General features: G+C 40.9%; 1 protein-coding gene across 1 annotated transcript in view; it reads left to right on the top strand.

Annotated features, from left to right (window-relative positions):
* The first annotated feature begins 4,186 nt into the window (after positions 1 to 4,186).
* LOC135564854 (intraflagellar transport protein 70A-like) overlaps positions 4,187 to 24,846 on the top strand; it is a 32,411-nt gene continuing 11,751 nt past the window's right edge. Inside the window, 16 exon segments of the mRNA XM_065010921.1 lie at positions 4,187 to 4,389; positions 4,737 to 4,802; positions 5,338 to 5,547; positions 8,333 to 8,389; positions 10,034 to 10,101; positions 10,103 to 10,164; positions 10,625 to 10,732; positions 10,863 to 10,934; positions 10,937 to 10,989; position 11,021; positions 12,189 to 12,238; positions 12,577 to 12,729; positions 13,781 to 13,846; positions 14,482 to 14,535; positions 16,726 to 16,791; positions 20,166 to 20,242. Of these exon segments, the coding sequence (XP_064866993.1) occupies positions 4,336 to 4,389; positions 4,737 to 4,802; positions 5,338 to 5,547; positions 8,333 to 8,389; positions 10,034 to 10,101; positions 10,103 to 10,164; positions 10,625 to 10,732; positions 10,863 to 10,934; positions 10,937 to 10,989; position 11,021; positions 12,189 to 12,238; positions 12,577 to 12,729; positions 13,781 to 13,846; positions 14,482 to 14,535; positions 16,726 to 16,791; positions 20,166 to 20,242 (1,217 nt within the window). The 5' untranslated portion in view covers positions 4,187 to 4,335.

Consider the following 24,846-nt stretch of genomic DNA (forward strand, 5'->3'; position numbering starts at 1 on the left):
GAGAGCACACACCCTCTACACACACAAACATACACACACACACACACACAGAGAGAGAGAGACTCCTTGGCGGTGCCGTGTGGGGAGTGTGGTTTGGATTATTCCTGCCCTCGGGTCCACTGTGTTCTGAATGTGGGATATTCTGTTCCAACTGTGTTCATCTCTCTCTCTTTCACACTCAGTTCTGTCCTGAGTGTGTTTTAGCCCAAACATGTTTCTGATCAGAGGCACCACGAAATGAACCCACTGAATGACATATATCCCACATTCCTGCCAACCCCTCTTTTACGCTACTGCTACTCTCTGTTCATCATATATGCATAGTCACTTTAACCAGATCTACATACTACCTCAATCAGCCTGACTAACCGGTGTCTGTATGTAGCCTCGCTACTGTTATAGCCTCGCTACTGTTATAGCCTCACTGTTGTAGCCATCTACTGTTGTAGCCTCACTACTTCTGTTGTATTCAGCCTCGCTTTTTGTAAGGTCTACTGTTGTATTCAGCCTTACTACTCTGTTGTAGCCTTTCACTGTAAGGTCTACATCTGTTGTATTCAGCATTTCACTGTAAGGTCTACATCTGTTGTATTCAGCATTTCACTGTCTTTTTGTATTGTTTTCACTGTTTATTTCTTTACTAATCTACATCTGTTCACATTTCTAATCTACATCTGTTTATTCAGCATTTCTGTTGGTCTACATCTGTAAGTATTCAGCATTTCACTGTAAGGTCTACATCTGTTGTATTCAGCATTTCACTGTAAGGTCTACATCTGTTGTATTCAGCATTTCACTGTAAGGTCTACATCTGTTGTATTCAGCATTTCACTGTAAGGTCTACATCTGTTGTATTCAGCATTTCACTGTAAGGTCTACATCTGTTGTATTCAGCACGTGATTTGATTTAAACACTCTGTTGTATTTCATTGGATATCTGTGCCTCATCTGTTGTATTCCACTTCACTGATCTACACTGACATCAGTGTTACAGCATTTCACTGAAATTTGTCCCATTTTGGGATGTTGGTTGTTATTCAGACACCTGGACTGTATTCTTATTAACCTTTGTATTCATTTAGAGTCCAAACTGTCCAAACTGTGAATAGATGTAAGTGTTGTTACTGTGAGTGACCTGTCAATAGTATAGATGTAGAACTGTTGTTACTTTCACTGAGTGACCTGTCAGTAGTATAGATGTAGAACTGTTGTTACTGTGAGTGACCTGTCAATAGTATAGATGTAGAACTGTTGTTACTGTTCACCGTTAGTGACCTGTCAATGGTATAGATGTAAGCCTGTTGTTACTGTGAGTGACCTGTCAATAGTATAGATGTAGAACTGTTGTTACTTTGAGTGACCTGTCAATAGTATAGATGTAGAACTGTTGTTACTGTGAGTGACCTGTCAATAGTATAGATGTAGAACTGTTGTTACTGTGAGTGACCTGTCAATAGTATAGATGTAGAACTGTTGTTACTGTGAGTGACCTGTCAATAGTATAGATGTAGGTCTGTTGTTACTGTATAGATGTAAGCCTGTTGTTACTGTGAGTGACCTGTCAATAGTATAGATGTAAGCCTGTTGTTACTGTGATGTAAGCCTGTGGCCTGTCAATAGTATAGATGTAGAACTGTTGTTACTGTGAGTGACCTGTCAATAGTATATATGTAGAACTGTTGTTACTGTGAGTGACCTGTCAATAGTATAGATGTAGTACTGTTGTTACTGTGAGTGACCTGTCAGTAGTATAGATGTAGTACTGTTGTTACTATGAGTGACCTGTCAGTTGTATAGATGTAGTACTGTTGCTACTGTGTGACCTGTGACCTGTCAATAGTATAGATGTAGAACTGTTGTTACTGTGAGTGACCTGTCAATAGTATAGATGTAGAACTGTTGTTACTGTGTTACTGTGACCTGTCAATAGTATAGATGTAGAACTGTTGTTACTGTGAGTGACCTGTCAATAGTATAGATGTAGAACTGTTGTTACTGTGAGTGACCTGTCAATAGTATAGATGTAGGTCTGTTGTTACTGTGAGTGACCTGTCAATAGTATAGATGTAAGCCTGTTGTTACTGTGAGTGACCTGTCAATAGTATAGATGTAGAACTGTTGTTACTGTGAGTGACCTGTCAATAGTATAGATGTAGAACTGTTGTTACTGTGAGTGACCTGTCAATAGTATAGATGTAAGCCTGTTGTTACTGTGAGTGACCTGTCAATAGTATAGATGTAGAACTGTTGTTATTGTGAGTGACCTGTCAATAGTATAGATGTAAGCCTGTTGTTACTGTGAGTGACCTGTCAATAGTATAGATGTAAGCCTGTTGTTACTGTGAGTGACCTGTCAATAGTATAGATGTAGAACTGTTGTTACTGTGAGTGACCTGTCAATAGTATAGATGTAAGCCTGTTGTTACTGTGAGTGACCTGTCAATAGTATAGATGTATGATAGTAGTACTGTTGTTACTGTGAGTGACCTGTCAATAGTATAGATGTAAGCCTGTTGTTACTGTGAGTGACCTGTCAATAGCATAGATGTAGAACTGTTGTTACTGTGAGTGCAAACCACATAGACTGGGTCCAATCAGAGGATAATATATTTTATTTTTTAATTTGTTCAATCAAATACACCGTCATGGTAGTCTGAGGATACATATGTTAATGATATTGTGGAAGGTGGGTTACATTCATAATCAGTTCCAGTTAGTCCTATGGGTCTATGATTTGTACCTGTATCATCATCAGTAAAATTAAAAGCTTTCCCTGAGGTGTATCCTGTTGGTGGCATTCTTCAGAAGCCAGCTGTTCATACACACGCCTTGCCTGAAGCAGGTACACACCATAGAGAATGATAGAGACAACAGACACCCTCCAGGGGGACAGTAAATCCCCAACCTTGTCTTTATGACCTGTTCAGACAACAATAGTATAGATGTAGGCCAGGGGAGTGACAGTATATCACCAACCTTGTCTTTATACCTGTTCAGACAACACCCTCCAGGGGGCAGTAAAATCACCAACCTTGTCTTTATACCTGTTCAGACAACACCCTCCAGGGGGCAGTATATCACCAACCTTGTCTTTATACCTGTTCACACAACACCCTCCAGGGGGCAGTATATCACCAACCTTGTCTTTATACCTGTTCAGACAACACCCTCCAGGGGGCAGTAAATCACCAACCTTGTCTTTATACCTGTTCAGACAACACCCTACAGGGGGCAGTATATCACCAACCTTGTCTTTATACCTGTTCAGACAACACCCTCCAGGGGGCAGTAAATCATCAACCTTGTCTTTATACCTGTTCAGACAACACCCTCCAGGGGGCAGTAAATCACCAACCTTGTCTTTATACCTGTTCAGACAACACCCTCCAGGGGGCAGTAAATCACCAACCGTGTCTTTATACCTGTTCAGACAACACCTTCCAAGTGGAAGAATGCACACTTTTAGTTTGTATACTAACTACAGTGATTATGACAGTCCATCACAACCTAATAATAATAATAATAATAATAATTTATTAAAACTTCTATAGAGCTTTTCATTATATATATAATATATATCTCTCAACATACAGAAGGGGTGGGCAGCATTAAATCTCATCAACTGGTGTTTTCCATTTATTAGAAAATTGGAAAATGTTCTTTGCAGGAAAGGTGTCCTACACAAAGAAATAGATAGAGGACTCATCTTTAATGTGTGGATTATTTGATGGAATATAAGTTCCGTGGGCTTAGGTTGTTACGAGTGTACTGATATAAGAGGGACATGTGACATCCAGATAACTTTGAGAAGAAAAAACACATTATATTGAAGTTGTGCCTGTTATTCACACAAAATCTGCCCTCTCATTGTCTAGAATGGTCCTACCTGATCTTGCCTCCTCCCACTGCCTTTAACACATCTATTTTCATTGTTAGATCGGCCACTTTAAATTCTGGTCAATATAATGGATAGTCTGTGCTACAACCCATAGGAATCCCCACCCACTTGACTACTTTAAAATGGCAGAAGAATGGTGGAAGCCTTCAATGGTGCTGCCCATACTAAAACAGCCTTTTGGCCACTAAAGGTCTCTGTCAATCTCTATGGTAATACCTCATAACAGACGCTCCTCATTGGTTGTTTTAAAGTTATTCAACGTCGGAGGTTTCCGTTTCCTGTACGGTTGCTAAGTAACACTTCCTGTGCGTTGAATGTGTAGAAAAGTAAATAACGGCTAAACATGGTGCACTAATTGGGATTATTGGTAAATCGGAAATCGTTTTTCGCGTGAAAATAGTCTTACCTTTGAGAACTGTAGATTTAGCGGCAAAATCATGACACTGACAACAATTAAAGACGGCGAATACACCGCCACTGTCTACAAAATGGTGAGAAGTTGGTCGCTTGCATAGCTAACGTTACATACCATGGATACTAACGCTAGCCATGATAGCAAGCTAGCTGATAATGAAACTGGTTATTTTAACTTGTGGTATTTTATCAAGTTATCATGTTGATTATTAGCGAATTCAGCTAGCTAACGTCACAATACGAATTTCACAAATTGGGGCTATAGCAAGCTAGCTTACTTTGATTAAGCTAGCCTGACAGACCCTTCAATTTCAAGGCTCATGCTATAGCCTAACGCTAGCTAACGAACTAAGTGTGACAACATAGCTAGCTAGATAGCTAATGTATTATTTTATAACGAGCTGCTAACTCTGTTCTCCTATAGATCAAAGATGGGCGGTATGGAGAGGCTATCCACATCCTCAGCAATGAACTGCAGAAACAGATGAAGGTAGTGAGTGTGTGTGTGTCTCCTTCTATAGCCTGTCCCAGGTGTCTCCTTTCAGATCTGTTGTCTCCTTCTATAGCCTGGTCCCAGGTCTGTCGTCTCCTTCTATAGCCTGGTCCCAGGTCTGTCGTCTCCTTCTATAGCCTGCTCCCAGATCAGTTTGTGCTATTGCCAACTCCATTGCTGTCACCGGCAAGCCAATGTTTAGCTTGCTAATGAGTGACTTGTCATGATAGCTTGTCATGATAGCACAAACAGACTGTCCCTCAGACTATTTCATTGGACAATACATCTAGGGCTCGATTCAATCCGTATCGGCAAAGTTCATCGCTATAGCATTCTTGAAATTTTAAAGGTCATTTTCGATTACCTATAGACAATATATGCAGCGTTTACCGTGACTGCAGTCTCATGGAATGCGGGAACATTACCTTTAAATGTCAATCGCCATATAGTGCTGAACTTGGGCGATATGGATTGAATGGATCCCGTAATCTTCTCATTCTCCTCCTCCTCTACCTTCTCCTCCTCCTCCCAGTCACGGGCAGCCCTGTCTCTGCTAGGCTACTGCTACTACCACATGCAGGACTTCACCAACGCAGCAGAGTGCTATGAGCAGCTGACCCAGCTACACCCCGAGGTGGAGGAGTACAGGCTGTATTACGCCCAGTCTCTGTACGGGGCCTGTGCCTACCCTGAGGCCATGAAGGCTACCTTTCTATTGGACAACCCTACCAGCCACACCAAGGTACACTTCATACATGAAGTTATAATACCAAGGTAGGAAGTAGAATCAGTGCTTCATTTGAGCCGGATCCTGCCACAACAGGACACAGAACCTCTCAGTTTTGGACTGTTTTGTTCCGGAACCTATTTACCAGGATCCGAACCTCTCCTGCCCCACCAGGTAGAGTTATAATGTTTACTACCAGGCAGAGTTATAATGTTTACTACCAGGTAGAGTTATAATGTTTACTAACAGGTAGAGTTATAATGGTTACTACCAGGTAGAGTTATAATGTTTACTACCAGGTAGAGTTATAATGTTTACTACCAGGTAGAGTTATAATGTTTACTACCAGGTAGAGTTATAATGTTTACTACCAGGTAGAGTTATAATGTTTACTACCAGGTAGAGTTATAATGTTACTACCAGGTAGAGTTATAATGTTTACTACCAGGTAGAGTTATAATGTTTACTACCAGGTAGAGTTATAATGTTTACTACCAGGTAGTTATAATGTTACTACCAGGTAGAGTTATAATGTTTACTACCAGGTAGAGTTATAATGTTTACTACCAGGTAGAGTTATAATGTTTACTACCAGGTAGAGTTATAATGTTTACTAGAGTTATAATGTTTTACTACCAGGTAGAGTTATAATGTTTACTACCAGGTAGAGTTATAATGTTGCTACCAGGTAGAGTTATAATGGTTACTACCAGGTAGAGTTATAATGTTTACTACCAGACCTACCAGGTAGAGTTATAATGTTTACTACCAGGTAGAGTTATAATGTTTACTACCAGGTAGAGTTATAATGTTTACTACCAGGTATAGTTATAATGGTTACTACCAGGTAGAGTTATAATGTTTACTACCAGGTAGAGTTATAATGTTTACTACCAGGTAGAGTTATAATGTTTACTACCAGACCTACCAGGTAGAGTTATAATGTTTACTACCAGGTAGAGTTATAATGTTTACTACCAGGTAGAGTTATAATGTTTACTACCAGGTAGAGTTATAATGTTTACTACCAGGTAGAGTTATAATGTTTACTACCAGGTAGAGTTATAATGTTTACTACCAGGTAGAGTTATACTGTTTACTACCAGGTAGAGTTATAATGTTTACTACCAGGTAGAGTTATAATGTTTACTACCAGGTAGAGTTATAATGTTTACTACCAGGTAGAGTTATAATGTTTACTACCAGGTAGAGTTATAATGTTTACTACCAGACCCACCAGGTAGAGTTATAATGTTTACTACCAGGTAGAGTTATAATGTTTACTACCAGGTAGAGTTATAATGTTTACTACCAGACCTACCCGGCAGAGTTATAATGTTTACTACCAGACCCACCAGGTAGAGTTATAATGTTTACTACCAGGTAGAGTTATAATGTTTACTACCAGGTAGAGTTATAATGTTACTACCAGGTAGAGTCATAATGTTTACTACCAGGTAGAGTCATAATGTTTACTACCAGGTAGAGTTATAATGTTTACTACCAGGTAGAGTTTACTACCAGGTGTTTACTACCAGGTAGAGTTATAATGTTTACTACCAGGTAGAGTTATAATGTTTACTACCAGGTAGAGTTATAATGTTTACTACCAGGTAGAGTTATAATGTTTACTACCAGACCCACCAGGTAGAGTTATAATGTTTACTACCAGGTAGAGTTATAATGTTTACTACCAGGTAGAGTTATAATTATAATGTTTACTACCAGGTACTACCAGGTAGAGTTATAATGTTTACTACCAGGTAGAGTTATTATTTACTAGAGAGTTATAATGTTTACTACCAGGTAGAGTTATAATGTTTACTACCAGGTAGAGTTATAATGTTTACTACCAGGTAGAGTTATAATGTTTACTACCAGGTAGAGTTATAATGTTTACTACCAGGTAGAGTTATAATGGTTACTACCAGGTAGAGTCATAATGTTTACTACCAGGTAGAGTCATAATGTTTACTACCAGGTAGAGTTATAATGTTTACTACCAGGTAGAGTTATAATGTTTACTACCAGGTAGAGTTATAATGTTTACTACCAGACCTACCAGGCAGAGTTATAATGTTTACTACCAGACCCACCAGGTAGAGTTATAATGTTTACTACCAGGTAGAGTTATAATGTTTACTACCAGGTAGAGTTATAATGTTTAATGTTTACTACCAGGTAGAGTTATAATGGTTACTACCAGGTAGAGTCATAATGTTTACTACTACAGGTAGAGTCATAATGTTTACTACCAGGTAGAGTTATAATGTTTACTTCCAGGTAGAGTTATAATGTTTACTACCAGGTAGAGTTATAATGTTTACTACCAGGTAGAGTTATAATGTTTACTACCAGGTAGAGTTATAATGTTTACTACCAGGTAGAGTTATAATGTTTACTACCAGGTAGAGTTATAATGTTTACTACCAGGTAGAGTTATAATGTTTACTACCAGGTAGGTAGAGTTATAATGTTTACTACCAGGTAGAGTTATAATGTTTACTACCAGTTTACTACCAGGTAGAGTTATAATGTTTACTACCAGGTAGAGTTATAATGTTTACTACCAGGTAGAGTTATAATGTTTACTACCAGGTAGAGTTATAATGTTTACTACCAGGTAGAGTTATAATGTTTACTACCAGGTAGAGTTATAATGTTTACTACCCGGTAGAGTTATAATGGTTACTACCAGGTAGAGTCATCTTACCACACTGAGATATAATTATGTTCTTCAACCATATTCTCTTAGTTATTTCTCTCTTCTGACCCATGTTCTGTCCTTCTCTCCCCACAGATGATCAAACTGCAGGCATCCATCAAATACGGAGAAGAGGAGTACTCTGGAGCGAAGGTTAGTAGAGACTAGTATTGGACATATACTGGACTTGGCCATAACTAGAACCAGAACTAGAACCATGACTAGAACCAGAACCATGACTAGAACCTGAACTAGAACCATGACTAGAACTAGAACCATGACTAGAACCTGAACGAGAACTAGAACCATGACTAGAACATCAATTGAACCATGACTAGAACCAGAACTAGAACCATGACTTGAACCTGAACTAGAACCATGACTAGAACTAGAACCTTGACTAGAACCATGACTAGAACATCAATAGAACCATGATTAGAACCTGAACCAGAAGCATGACTAGAACCTGAATTAGACCTATGACTAGAGCCATGACTAGAACCTGAACTAGAACATCAATAGAACCATGTCTAGAACCAGAACTAGAACCATGACTAGAACCAGAACTAGAACCATGACTAGAACGTCAATAGAACCATGACTAGAACTATGACTAGAGCCATGACTAGAACATCAATAGAGTCATGACTCGTGCCAGAACTAGAACCAGAACTAAATCAGAACCAGAACTAGAACCAGAACTAGTACTATCATTAAATCAGAACTAAACCGTAACTAGAACCAGAACTAGAACGGAACTAGAACCAGAACTTAACCAGAACTAGAACATAACTTAACCAGAACTAGACCCAGAACTAGAACCATACCTTAACCAGAACTAGAACCAGAACTTAACTAGAACTAGAACCAGAACTAAAGACCAGAAACATGTACCTGGTAGTTACTGTATGTCATGAGGTCAGGAGAACCTAATATAACCTGGTAGTTACTGTATGTCATGAGGTCAGGAGAACCTAATATAACCTGGTAGTTACTGTATGTCATGAGGTCAGGAGAACCTAATATAACCTGGTAGTTACTGTATGTCATGAGGTCAGGAGAACCTAATATAACCTGGTAGTTACTGTCATGAGGTCAGGAGAACCTAATATAACCTGGTAGTTACTGTATGTCATGAGGTCAGGAGAACCTAATATAACCTGGTAGTTACTGTATGTCATGAGGTCAGGAGAACCTAATATAACCTGGTAGTTAATGTCCTGAGGTCAGGAGAACCTAATATAACCTGGTAGTTACTGTATGTCATGAGGTCAGGAGAACCTAATATAACCTGGTAGTTACTGTATGTCATGAGGTCAGGAGAACCTAATATAACCTGGTAGTTACTGTATGTCATGAGGTCAGGAGAACCTAATATAACCTGGTAGTTACTGTATGTCATGAGGTCAGGAGAACCTAATATAACCTGGTAGTTACTGTATGTCATGAGGTCAGGAGAACCTAATATAACCTGGTAGTTACTGTATGTCATGAGGTCAGGAGAACCTAATATAACCTGGTAGTTACTGTATGTCATGAGGTCAGGAGAACCTAATATAACCTGGTAGTTACTGTATGTCATGAGGTCAGGAGAACCTAATATAACCTGGTAGTTACTGTATGTCCTGAGGTCAGGAGAACTTAATATAACCTCTTATAACTGCTTAGTTAGTGTTTTGATCCATTTAGATACCCTTGTGACCTCTTATAACAAATTTCCTCAACTAATATGCCCTTATGACTCCTATAACCCTTTATGACCTCTTATAAGGCCTTTATGAACCCTCTCCCTGTCAGACACTGGTAGAGCAGCTTCCCCAGGACGACCCAGACTATGACGTGGACATGGGCTGTCTACTCTCAAGGAGGGGAGTACGAGGAGGCTTGCAAGAAGTTCATGTCTGCCATGCAGGTGCTGGGCTACCAACCCAGGTAACTGCACGCACGCACACACTCACACTCACACACACACCAAGGAAAACGTCACAACCTTTTGCCTGTCCTAAAAGTCTCTTGCATTTGCTGAACCTCTCTCTTCCTCCCCTAATTCTCTCCTCCTCTCCTCCCTCTCTCTCTTCTCCCCTACTTCTCTCCTCCTCCTCCCTCTCTCTCTTCCTCCCCTAATTCTCTCCTCCTCTCCCTCCCTCTCTCTCCCTCCCCTAATTCTCTCCTCCTCTCCCTCACTCTCTCTCCTCTCCCCTAATTCTCTCCTCCTCTCCCTCCCTCTCTCTCCTCTCCCCCTAATTCTCTCCTCCTCTCCATCCCCCTCTCTCCTCTCCCCGTAATTCTCTCCTTCTCCCTCCTCCTCTCCTCTCCCCCTCCCTATGTCCCTGTCCCTCCCCCCAATTCCCTCCTCTTCTCCCCTGCCTCTCTCTCCTCCTCCTGTCTCAGAACTGTCCTACAACATAGGTCTGTGCTACTACAGTATGAAACAGTATGGTCAGGCCCTCAAGTTCATCGGAGAGATCATCGAGAGAGGGATCAGGGAACATCCAGGTCGGCACACCTGTTTAGCTAGATACCTGATCACTCTGTTGGGGTTTTCCCTTAGTGACCCTCCTTCTCATCCATGTTTTCCCCTGACCATCCTGTGTCTCTCTGTGCTGTGTGTGTTCTCGTCGTCCAGAGCTGAGCGTTGGCATGACGACAGAGGGCATTGACGTGAGGAGTGTTGGGAACACCCTGATCCTACATGAGACCGCCTCATAGAAGGCTTCAACCTCAAGGCTGCTATAGAATACCAGCTCAAAACTGTGAGTACATTCAGCAGCCTTGTGGTTAGAGTGTCCGCCCTTGACTCTCAGCATTAAGGAGATGTCTAAAGCTCTGTGATAGACTAGCATTCTCTCCAGGGGGTGTACTGTGATAGACTAGCATTCTCTCCAGGGGGTGTAATGTGATAGACTAGCATTCTGTCCAGGGGGTGTACTGTGATAGACTAATATTCTGTCCAGGGGGTCTACTGTGATAGACTAGCATTCTGTCCAGGGGGTGTACTGTGATAGACTAGCATTCTGTCCAGGGGGTGTACTGTGATAGACTAGCATTCTGTCCAGGGGGTGTACTGTGATAGACTATCATTCTGTCCAGGGGGTGTACTGTGATAGACTAGCATTCTGTCCAGGGGGTGTACTGTGATAGACTAGTATTCTATTCAGGGGGTGTACTGTGATAGACTAGTATTCTGTCCAGGGGGTGTACTGTGATAGACTAGCATTCTGTCCAGGGGGTGTACTGTGATAGACTTGTACTCTCTCCAGGGGGTGTACTGTGATAGACTAGCATTCTGTCCAGGGGGTGTAATGTGATAGACTAGCATTCTGTCCAGGGGGTGTACTGTGATAGACTAGCATTCTGTCCAGGGGGTGTACTGTGATCCAGGGGGTGTACTGTGATGGACTAGCATTCTGTCCAGGGGGTGTACTGTGATGGACTAGCATTCTGTCCAGGGGGTGTACTGTGATAGACTAGCATTCTGTCCAGGGGGTGTACTGTGATGGACTAGCATTCTGTCCAGGGGGTGTACTGTGATAGACTAGCATTCTGTCCAGGGGTGTACTGTGATCCAGGGGGTGTACTGTGATGGACTAGCATTCTGTCCAGGGGTGTACTGTGATGGACTAGCATTCTGTCCAGGGGGTGTACTGTGACCAGGCTGTCAGAAATTACCAGCTGAAAAACTGTCCGTTCTCATAGTATACCAGGCTGGTACTCTCTGTTTATAATCTATGCGTAGTCACTTTAACTCTACCTACATGTACATATCACCTCAATTACCTCGACTAACCGGTGCCCCCGCACATTATATAGCCTCGCTATTGTTATTTTACTGCTGCTCTTTAATTTCTTGTTACTTTTATTATAATTTTTTTAAACTTATCTATTTTTTACTTAAACTGCATAAGGGCTTGTAAGTAAGCTCAACTCTGTCTCTCTGTCTGTCTGTCTCCAGGCGATGCAGCTCAGGAGGCCTTGACTGACATGCCTCCCAGATCAGAGGAGGTACTGTGTGTGTACTTGTGTGTGTACATATGTCAGCCCTTACCACTCATGTAGGTTGGAGACAGTGGTGCTGTGCTGTAAGGTACATCTCTATCTGTGGCTCAGTGGGTGCTGCCCTCTAGTGACCATCTATATCAACACTCACACACTGATTGGGGATCAGGGGACCAGGAGCACTCTGTCAGACAGAAAGCTGTTGTGACGTGTGTGTGGAGACATTCTCCTTCTAACCAATGGACAATGAAATATCATTTATTATTTTTTATTTGATCCTGTATTTAACTAGGCTAGTTAGTTAAAGAACAAATAGTTATTTCCACATGTCTGTTGTCTTGTAGGAGCTGGACCCAGTGACGCTCCACAACCAGGCCCTGATGAACATGGATAAGAAGCCATCGGAGGGTTTTGAGAAACTGGCCTTCCTCCTGCAGCAGATCCCCTTCCCCCCGGTCACCTTCGGAAACCTGCTGCTACTATACTGCAAATATGAGGTAGGGTATTCTACTATATTATACTATACTCTACTGTACTCTACTCTATTATACTATTATACTGTACTATATTATACTATACTGCAAATATGAGGTAGGGTATTCTACTATATTATACTATACTCTACTGTACTCTACTCTATTATACTATTATACTGTACTATATTATACTATACTGCAAATATGAGGTAGGGTATTCTACTATATTATACTATACTCTACTGTACTCTACTCTATTATACTATTATACTGTACTATATTATACTATACTGCAAATATGAGGTAGGGTATTCTACTATATTATACTATACTCTACTGTACTCTACTCTATTATACTATTATACTGTATTCTACTATATTATACTATTATACTGTACTCTACTATATTATACTAGTATACTATCTCTACTCTATTATACTATTATACTGTACTCTACTATATTATACTATTATACTATCTCTACTCTATTATACTATTATACTGTACTCTACTATATTATACTATACTCTACTGTACTCAACTATATTATACTATTATACTGTACTCTACTATATTATACTAATATACTATCTCTACTCTATTATACTATTATACTGTACTCTACTATATTATACTATACTCTACTGTACTCTACTATATTATACTATTATACTGTACTCTACTCTATTATACTATTATACTGTACTCTACTATATTATACTGTAGTCTAATATATTATACTATTATACTGTACTCTACTATATTATATTATACTGTAGTCTAATATATTATACTATTATACTGTACTCTACTATATTATACTGTAGTCTAATATATTATACTGTTATACTGTACTCTACTGTTATACTGTACTCTACTGTACTCTACTACTGTATATCTACTATATTCTCTCTCTCTGTCTCAGTATTTTGATCTGGCTGCTGATGTGATGGCAGAGAATGCACACCTCATCTACTGTTATACTGTACTCTATTGTTATACTGTACTCTACTGTTATACTGTACTCTACTACTGTATATCTACTCTACTCATTCTCTCTCTCTGTCTCAGTATTTTGATCTGGCTGCTGATGTGATGGCAGAGAATGCACACCTCACCTACAAGTTCCTCACCCCGGTAAGAACCACAGGTCCCTTTTATTGTCCTATATGTTCATACTACATCCCTACGGTCAGTCCCTAGGGATAGTTTTACTTCAAAAGCATACATGTTAGTCTGACCCTGATGTGATGTCCACATTACATTTTCCATGTGGGATTGAAAGACCTCTATATACATCCTGTTCTGGATTGAAAGACCTCTATATATGTCCTGTTCTGGATTGAAAGACCTCTATATATGTCCTGTTCTGGATTGAAAGACCTCTATATACATCCTGTTCTGGATTGAAAGACCTCTATATATGTCCTGTTCTGGATTGAAAGACCTCTATATAAATCCTGTTCTGGATTGAAAGACCTCTATATATGTCCTGTTCTGGATTGAAAGACCTCTATATACATCCTGTTCTGGATTGAAAGACCTCTATATACATCCTGTTCTGGATTGAAAGACCTCTATATAAATCCTATGGGATTGAAAGACCTCTATATACATCCTGTTCTGGATTGAAAGACCTCTATATACATCCTGTTCTGGATTGAAAGACCTCTATAAATCCTGTTCTTGCTACACATCCCCAATTCATTTTCTGGTCCTCCTTCTCCTGCTATGTAATAAACAGTTGATCTATGTGGTTTCTACCGTTCCAGTATCTGTATGAGTTTCTGGACGCCATGTTGACCTGCCAGACCGCTCCAGAGGAGGTAACAACAAAACTACACACCATTTACACCCTGTACCACCTACTACCTAGTACTAATCACTCTATACTACCTACTACCTAGTACTAATCACTCTATACTACCTACTACCTAGTACTAATCACTCTATACCACCTACTACCTAGTACTAATCACTATACTACCTACTACCTAGTACTAATCACTCTATACTACCTACTACCTAGTACTAATCACTCTATACCACCTACTACCTAGTACTAATCACTATACTACCTACTACCTAGTACTAATCACTCTATACTACCTACTACCTAGTACTAATCACTATACTACCTACTACCTAGTACTAATCACTATACTACCTACTACCTAGTACTAATCACTCTATACCACCTACTACCTCGTACTAATCACTCTATACTACCTACTACCTAGTACTAATCACTCTATACTACCTACTACCTAGTACTAATCACTCTATACTACCTACTACCTAGTACTAATCACTCTATACCACCTACTACCTAGTACTAATCACTCTATACTACCTACTACCTAGTACTAATCACTCTATACTACCTACTACCTAGTACTAATCACTCTATACTACCTACTACCTAGTACTAATCACTCTATACTACCTACTACCTAGTACTAATCACTCTATACTACCTACTACCTAGTACTAATCACTCTATACTACCTACTACCTAGTACTAATCACTCTATACTACCTACTACCTAGTACTAATCACTCTATACTACCTACTACCTAGTACTAATCACTCTATACTACCTACTACCTAGTACTAATCACTCTATACTACCTACTACCTAGTACTAATCACACTATACTACCTACTACCTAGTACTAATCACTCTATACTACCTACTACCTAGTACTAATCACTCTATACTACCTACTACCTAGTACTAATCACTCTATACCACCTCACCTCGTCATATACTACCTACTACCTAGTACTAATCACTCTATACTACCTACTACCTAGTACTAATCACTCTATACTACCTACTACCTAGTACTAATCACTCTATACTACCTACTACCTAGTACTAATCACTCTATACTACCTACTACCTAGTACTAATCACTCTATACTACCTACTACCTAGTACTAATCACTCTATACTACCTACTACCTAGTACTAATCACTTCTATACTACCTACTACCTAGTACTAATCACTCTATACTACCTACTACCTAGTACTAATCACTCTATACTACCTACTACCTAGTACTAATCACTCTATACTACCTACTACCTAGTACTAATCACTCTATACTACCTACTACCTAGTACTAATCACTCTATACTACCTACTACCTAGTACTAATCACTGTATACTACCTACTACCTAGTACTAATCACTGTATACTACCTACTGCCTAGGGCACTACAACCTACTACCTAGTACTAATCACTGTATACAACCTACTACCTAGTACTAATCACCTATACTACCTACTACCTAGTACTAATCACTGTATACTACCTACTACCTAGTACTAATCACTGTATACTACCTACTACCTAGTACTAATCACTGTATACAACCTACTACTAGTACTAATACTGTATACTCCTACTCTAGTACTAATAACTGTATACTACCTACTGTCTAGTACAAATCACTCTATACTACCTACTACCTAGTACTAATCACTCTATACTACCTACTACCTAGTACTAATCACTCAGTATACTACCTACTACCTAGTACTAATAACTGTATACTACCTACTGTCTAGTACTAATAACTGTATACTACCTACTGTCTAGTACTAATAACTGTATACTACCTACTGTCTAGTACTAATAACTGTATACTACCTACTGTCTAGTACTAATAACTGTATACTACCTACTGTCTAGTACAAATCACTCTATACTACCTACTACCTAGTACTAATCACTCTATACTACCTACTACCTAGTACTAATCACTGTATACTACCTACTGTCTAGTACTAATAACTGTATACTACCTACTGTCTAGTACTAATAACTGTATACTACCTACTGTCTAGTACTAATAACTGTATACTACCTACTGTCTAGTACTAATCACCCCATGCAACCTACTGCCTACTTGTACTAATAACTGTATACCACCTGCTCTTTGTATATTCTGAGGTATATATTCCTGTCTCTGATCATGTCTCTGTTGTGTTTGACCAACGCAGGCCTTCAGGAAGTTTGATGAGATGAACGCCAAGTTGACAGATCAACTACGCAAGCTGACCAAACAGGTTACAATCTTCCAGTGTCCTCTCTCTCTCTCTGTCTTCCGATGTTGTCTGGTTATCCTGTTATCCTGTTCATGTTGTCTGGTTATCATGTTGTCCTGTTCATGTTGTCTGGTTATCCTATTGATGTTGTCTGGTTATCATGTTATCCTGTTGATGTTGTCTGGTTATCCTGTTATCCTGTTGATGTTGTCTGGTTATCCTGTTGATGTTGTCTGGTTATCCTGTTGATGTTGTCTGGTTATCTTGTTATCCTGTTGATGTTGTCTGGTTATCCTGTTATCCTGTTCATGTTGTCTGGTTATCCTGTTATCCTGTTCATGTTGTCTGGTTATCCTGTTGATGTTGTCTGGTTATCCTGTTATCCTGTTCATGTTGTCTGGTTATCCTGTTATCCTGTTCATGTTGTCTGGTTATCCTATTGATGTTGTCTGGTTATCATGTTATCCTGTTGATGTTGTCTGGTTATCATGTTATCCTGTTCATGTTGTCTGGTTATCCTGTTCATGTTGTCTGGTTATCCTATTGATGTTGTCTGGTTATCCTGTTATCCTGTTCATGTTGTCTGGTTATCCTGTTATCCTGTTGATGTTGTCTGGTTATCCTGTTGATGTTGTCTGGTTATCCTGTTGATGTTGTCTGGTTATCCTGTTCATGTTGTCTGGTTATCCTGGTATCCTGTTGATGTTGTCTGGTTATCCTGTTGATGTTGTCTGGTTATCCTGTTCATGTTGTCTGGTTATCCTGTTCATGTTGTCTGGTTATCCTGTTGATGGTGTCTGGTTATCCTGTTCATGTTGTCTGGTTATCCTGTTATCCTGTTGATGTTGTCTGGTTATCCTGTTAATGTTGTCTGGTTATCCTGTTCATGTTGTCTGGTTATCCTGGTATCCTGTTGATGTTGTCTGGTTATCCTGTTGATGTTGTCTGGTTATCCTGTTGATGTTGTCTGGTTATCCTGTTGATGTTGTCTGGTTATCCTGTTATCCTGTTGATGTTGTCTGGTTATCCTGTTGATGTTGTCTGGTTATCCTGTTCATGTTGTCTGGTTATCCTGTTATCCTGTTGATGTTGTCTGGTTATCCTGTTGATGTTGTCTGGTTATCCTGTTGATGTTGTCTGGTTATCCTGTTATCCTGTTCATGTTGTCTGGTTATCCTGTTCATGGTGTCTGCTTATCCTGTTGATGTTGTCTGGTTATCCTGTTGATGTTGTCTGGTTATCCTGTTGATGTTGTCTGGTTATCCTGTTGATGTTGTCTGGTTATCATGTTGATGTTGTCTGGTTATCATGTTATCCTGTTGTCATCCTTCTCTCATCTATTTGGTCTTCCATTCTCCTTCTCTTTCGTCCGAGGCCCCACAGGTTACATTCTTCCATTCTGCTCTCTCAGGCCACCAGCTTGTTTATTAGCTTTAGTCTGCGTCCCGAATGGAACCGCAAGGGTTCCAAAAGGGTTCTTCGGCTGTCCCCATAGGGAAATCCTTTGAAGAACTCTTTTTGGTTCCATGTAGAACTCTCTGTGTACAAGATTCTACATGGAACTCAAAAGGGTTCTACCTGGAACCAAAAAGGGTTCTTCAAAGGATTCTCCTATGGGGACAGCCGAAGAACCCTTTTATAGGTTCTAGATAGCACTTTTTTCTTCCTAAGAGTGCACTACTTTTTGAGTTGAGCCCTATGGGACTAGGGTGCCATTTGGGACGAAAGCTTACCTTTTCCAAGCCTTCTACATTCACATTGGTGCTGTTTAACCTTTATAGCTTTAAATAGCTATCAGTGATGTGTTTTTACAGAATGACATCACGTTTTCCCCTGTTCAGGATACAGTGATAAGACTGTGTTATTATTGGAGAGAACAACATAAAGCATCCATAGTGACCTGTGTGTAGTCTGTCTCTAAGGTGCAGGAAGCCAGACTAGCCTGTGACCTGTGTGTAGTCTGTCTCTAAGGTGCAGGAAGCCAGGCTAGTCCGTGACCTGTGTGTAGTCTGTCTCTAAGGTGCAGGAAGCCAGACTAGCCCGTGACCTGTGTGCAGTCTTTGTCTCTAAGGTGCAGGAAGCCAGGCTAGTCCGTGACCTGTGTGTAGTCTGTCTCTAAGGTGCAGGAAGCCAGACTAGCCCGTGACCTGTGTGCAATCTTTGTCTCTAAGGTGCAGGAAGCCAGGCTAGCCCGTGACCTGTGTGTAGTCTGTCTCTAAGGTGCAGGAAGCCAGACTAGCCCGTGACCTGTGTGCAATCTTTGTCTCTAAGGTGCAGGAAGCCAGGCTAGCCCGTGACCTGTGTGTAGTCTTTGTCTCTAAGGTGCAGGAAGCCAGGCAGGAAGCCAGACTAGCCCGTGACCTGTGTGTACCTGTGTGTGTAGTCTTTGTCTCTAGTGACCTGTGTGTAGTCTTTGTCTCTAAGGTGCAGGAAGCCAGGCTAGCCCGTGACCTGTGTGTAATCTTTGTCTCTAGGATACAGGAAGCCAGGCTAGCCCGTGACCTGTGTGTAGTCTTTGTCTCTAGGATACAGGAAGCCAGGCTAGCCCGTGACCTGTGTGTAATCTTTGTCTCTAGGATACAGGAAGCCAGGCTAGCCCGTGACCTGTGTGTAATCTTTGTCTCTAGGATACAGGAAGCCAGGCTAGCCCGTGACCTGTGTGTAGTCTTTGTCTCTAGGATACAGGAAGCCAGGCTAGCCCGTGACCTGTGTGTAGTCTTTGTCTCTAAGGTGCAGGAAGCCAGACTAGCCCGTGACCTGTGTGTAGTCTTTGTCTCTAGGATACAGGAAGCCAGACTAGCCCGTGACCTGTGTGTAATCTTTGTCTCTAGGATACAGGAAGCCAGGCTAGCCCGTGACCTGTGTGTAATCTTTGTCTCTAGGATACAGGAAGCCAGGCTAGCCCGTGACCTGTGTGTAATCTTTGTCTCTAGGATACAGGAAGCCAGGCTAGCCCGTGACCTGTGTGTAGTCTTTTGTCTCTGAGGATACAGGAAGCCAGACTAGCCCGTGACCTGTGTGTAATCTTTGTCTCTAGGATACAGGAAGCCAGACTAGCCCGTGACCTGTGTGTAATCTTTGTCTCTAGGATACAGGAAGCCAGACTAGCCCGTGACCTGTGTGTAATCTTTGTCTCTAGGATACAGGAAGCCAGACTAGCCCGTGACCTGTGTGTAATCTTTGTCTCTAGGATACAGGAAGCCAGACTAGCCCGTGACCTGTGTGTAATCTTTGTCTCTAGGATACAGGAAGCCAGACTAGTCCGTGACCTGTGTGTAATCTTTGTCTCTAGGATACAGGAAGCCAGACTAGCCCGTGACCTGTGTGTAATCTTTGTCTCTAAGATACAGGAAGCCAGACTAGCCCGTGACCTGTGTGTAATCTTTGTCTCTAAGATACAGGAAGCCAGACTAGCCCGGGATAACGAAGCCTTGAAGAAAACCCTCCAGGACTACGATGAGATGGTGGAGAAGTGAGTAGACCCCGCCCCTACTGAGTATTCTCCTGTCTGATTGGTAGCTTGTCTCACCTTTCTTCCCTGATTGGTGACTTACCTCACCTACTCTGCTGGTTGGTCACTTTGGTCCATTATTCTTCCCTGATTGGTGGCTGGTCTGGACCTTCTCCCTGTCTGATTGGTGGCTGGTCTGGACATTCTCCCTGTCTGATTGGTGGCTGGTCTGGACCTTCTCCCTGTCTGGTTGTCTGAATGGTGTTTCAAATCAAATCAAATTTTATTTGTCACATACACATGGTTAGCAGATGTTAATGCGAGTGTAGCGAAATGCTTGTGCTTCTAGTTCCGACAATGCAGTAATAACCAACAAGTAATCTAACTAACAATTCCAAAACTACTGTCTTATACACAGTGTAAGGGGATAAAGAATATGTACATAAGGATATATGAATGAGTGATGGTACAGAGCAGCATACAGTAGATGGTATCGAGTACAGTATATACATATGAGATGAGTATGTAGACAAAGTAAACAAAGTGGCATAGTTAAAGTGGCTAGTGATACATGTATTACATAAGGATGCAGTCGATGATATAGAGTACAGTATATACGTATGCATACGAGATGAATAATGTAGGGTAAGTAACATTATATAAGGTAGCATTGTTTAAAGTGGCTAGTGATATAACATTTCCCATCCATTCCCATTATTAAAGTGGCTGGAGTTGGGTCAGTGTCAATGTCTCCTCTTCTTCCGTATTGGTGACTCCCCCAGGCTAACATTTACTGCTATAGTGGTTCCTGCTTTAAAAGTTGGGAGCTGACGCTGCGGGACTTAACTCCGCTCCAGTTTATATATATATATAACATGTCTTACTGAGCCTTACCATAAGTCCTCTCCAGTTTATATATATATATATATAACATGTCTTACTGAACCTTACCATAAGTCCTCTCCAGTTTCTTCAACTGTCTTCTGACTGTGATTAGAGCGATGTTGATGTTGTGCGGTGATGTCAGCAGATTACAGATGGCCTTTACCGATCGCTCGTCATCCTCATTCATCAGTGAGTCGACGGCTTGAATAGTTTCTCTGGAATTGGAATACAATGTAAACATGTGCAGCAGACAGTAAAGACCAGCAGTCGATTTATTATCATGATTAGATCCACTTTACAGTATTGTAGCCTACTGTACCTGATCATTCTGCTGGGCTTTACAGTATTGTAGCCTACTGTACCTGATCATTCTGCTGGGCTTTACAGTATTGTAGCCTACTGTACCTGATCATTCTGCTGGGCTGGGCTTACAGTATTGTAGCCTACTGTACCTGATCATTCTTTACAGTATTGTAGCCTGGATCATTTGCTGGGCTTTACAGTATTGTAGCCTACTGTACCTGATCATTCTGCTGGGCTTTACAGTATTGTACCTGATCATTTTACTGTACCTGATCATTCTGCTGGGCTTTACAGTATTGTAGCCTACTGTACCTGATCATCCTGCTGGGCTTTACAGTATTGTAGCCTACTGTACCTGATCATTCTGCTGGGCTTTACAGTATTGTAGCCTACTGTACCTGATCATTCTGCTGGGCTTTACAGTATTGTAGCCTACTGTACCTGATCATTCTTCCTGGGCTTTACAGTATTGTAGCCTACTGTACCTGATCATTCTGCTGGGCTTTACAGTATTGTAGCCTACTGTACCTGATCATTCTGCTGGGCTTTACAGTATTGTAGCCTACTGTACCTGATCATTCTGCTGGGCTTTACAGTATTGTAGCCTACTGTACCTGATCATTTTCCTGGGCTTTACAGTATTGTAGCCTACTGTACCTGATCATTCTGCTGGGCTTTACAGTATTGTAGCCTACTGTACCTGATCATTTTCCTGGGCTTTACAGTATTGTAACCTACTGTACCTGATCATTCTGATCATTTTCCTGGGCTTTACAGTATTGTAGCCTACTGTACCTGATCATTCTGCTGGGCTTTACAGTATTGTAGCCTACTGTACCTGATCATTTTCCTGGGCTTTACAGTATTGTAGCCTACTGTACCTGATCATTTGCTGGGCTTTACAGTACAGTATTGTAGCCTACTGTACCTGATCATTTCCTGGGCTTTACAGTATTGTAGCCTACTGTACCTGATCATTTTCCTGGGCTTTACAGTATTGTAGCCTACTGTACCTGATCATTCCTGGGCTTTACAGTATTGTAGCCTACTGTACCTGATCATTTTCCTGGGCTTTACAGTATTGTAGCCTACTTACATCATTTCCTGTATTGTAGCCTACTGTACCTGATCATTCTGCTGGGCTTTACAGTATTGTAGCCTACTGTACCTGATCATTTTCCTGGGCTTTACAGTATTGTAGCCTACTGTACCTGATCATTTTGCTGGGCTTTACAGTATTGTAGCCTACTGTACCTGATCATTCTGCTGGGCTTTACAGTATTGTAGCCTACTGTACCTGATCATTTTCCTGGGCTTTACAGGTAGCCTACTGTACCTGATCATTTTCCTGGGCTTTACAGTTGTAGCCTACTGTACCTGATCATTTTCCTGGGCTTTACAGTATTGTAGCCTACTGTACCTGATCATTTTGCTAGGCTTTACAGTATTGTAGCCTACTGTACCTGATCATTTTCCTGGGCTTTACAGTATTGTAGCCTACTGTACCTGATCATTTTCCTGGGCTTTACAGTATTGTAGCCTACTGTACCTGATCATTTTCCTGGGCTTTACAGTATTGTAGCCTACTGTACCTGATCATTTTCCTGGGCTTTACAGTATTGTAGCCTACTGTACCTGATCATTTTCCTGGGCTTTACAGTATTGTCATATTCCTGGGCTTTACAGTACTGTACCTGATCATTTTCCTGGGCCTGATCATTTTCCTGGGCTTTACAGTATTGTAGCCTACTGTACCTGATCATTTTCCTGGGCTTTACAGTATTGTAGCCTACTGTACCTGATCATTTTCCTGGGCTTTACAGTATTGTAGCCTACTGTACCTGATCATTTTCCTGGGCTTTACAGTATTGTAGCCTACTGTACCTGATCATTTTCCTGGGATTTTCCTGGGCTTTACAGTATTGTAGCCTACTGTACCTGATCATTTTCCTGGGCTTTACAGTATTGTAGCCTACTGTACCTGATCATTTTCCTGGGCTTTACAGTATTGTAGCCTACTGTACCTGATCATTTTCCTGGGCTTTACAGTATTGTAGCCTACTGTACCTGATCATTTTCCTGGGCTTTACAGTATTGTAGCCTACTGTACCTGATCATTTTCCTGGGATCATTTTGGTCTACAGTATTGTAGCCTACTGTACCTGATCATTTTCCTGGGCTTTATTGTAGCCAGTATTGTCATTTTCCTGGGCTTTACAGTATTGTAACAACTGTACCTGATCATTTTCCTGGGCTTTACAGTATTGTAGCCTACTGTACCTGATCATTTTCCTGGGCTTTACAGTATTGTAACCTACTGTACCTGATCATTTTCCTGGGCTTTACAGTATTGTAGCCTACTGTACCTGATCATATTCCTGGGCTTTACAGTATTGTAGCCTACTGTACCTGATCATTTTGATAGGCTTTACAGTATTATAGCCTACTGTACCTGATCATTTTGCTAGGCTTTACAGTATTGTAGCCTACTGTACCTGATCATTTTCCTGGGCTTTACAGTATTGTAGCCAACTGTACCTGATCATTTTCCTGGGCTTTACAGTATTGTCGCCAACTGTACCTGATCATTTTCCTGGGCTTTACAGTATTGTAGCCTACTGTACCTGATCATTTTCCTGGGCTTTACAGTATTGTAACCTACTGTACCTGATCATTTTCCTGGGCTTTACAGTATTGTAGCCTACTGTACCTGATCATTTTCCTGGGCTTTACAGTGTTGCAGCCTACCGTACCTGATCATTTTCCTGGGCTTTCGAGGTCGGAGTAAAACAGGCATCTGATTATATTGTTTGTGAATAGCAATGTCCGTGACCAAAATCACCAAGTCTACCAGTACTTTTGAAATGTCTCCAGTAGATTTTCCATATTCCTCCTGAAAGCCCTAATCTGCTCACTTAAATGAATAGAGAAATGAATAGAGAAATGAATAGAGAAATGAATAGAGATCCTGGTCATGGTGCTACAGCACGTTGTTACAGCATAATCAAAGTGAGGACGATCGGCGTTCTGCTGTATACTTATAGCCGATTGTAACCTGGAAGTCACACCTTTCCTCACCCCGCCCAAAACTCCACCTGTTACACAGTTACCATTCAAAAACAAGCTGTTTATCTAAAAAAAGAAGACATTGCGACCAAAGAGAACAGACAACATGGGCATCGTTCTCATCCAGACGGCTATAAGGAAGTGATGTCTGCTAAATAATCAAGTTAGATTTATATGCTATGTTATTACAAAAAAGGTTTTAAATTCTCTGGTAATGTCAATATGCTCCGCCCTCAACCGTAAGGCTCTCCAGAGGGTAGTGAGGTCTGCACAACGCATCACCGGGGGCAAACTACCTGCCCTCCAGGACACCTACACCACCCCATGTTACAGGAAGGCCATAAAGATCATCAAGGACATCAACCACCCGA

Source organism: Oncorhynchus nerka, linkage group LG26 (genome assembly GCF_034236695.1).
Source record: "Oncorhynchus nerka isolate Pitt River linkage group LG26, Oner_Uvic_2.0, whole genome shotgun sequence".
NCBI classification, from domain to species: Eukaryota; Metazoa; Chordata; class Actinopteri; order Salmoniformes; family Salmonidae; genus Oncorhynchus; species Oncorhynchus nerka.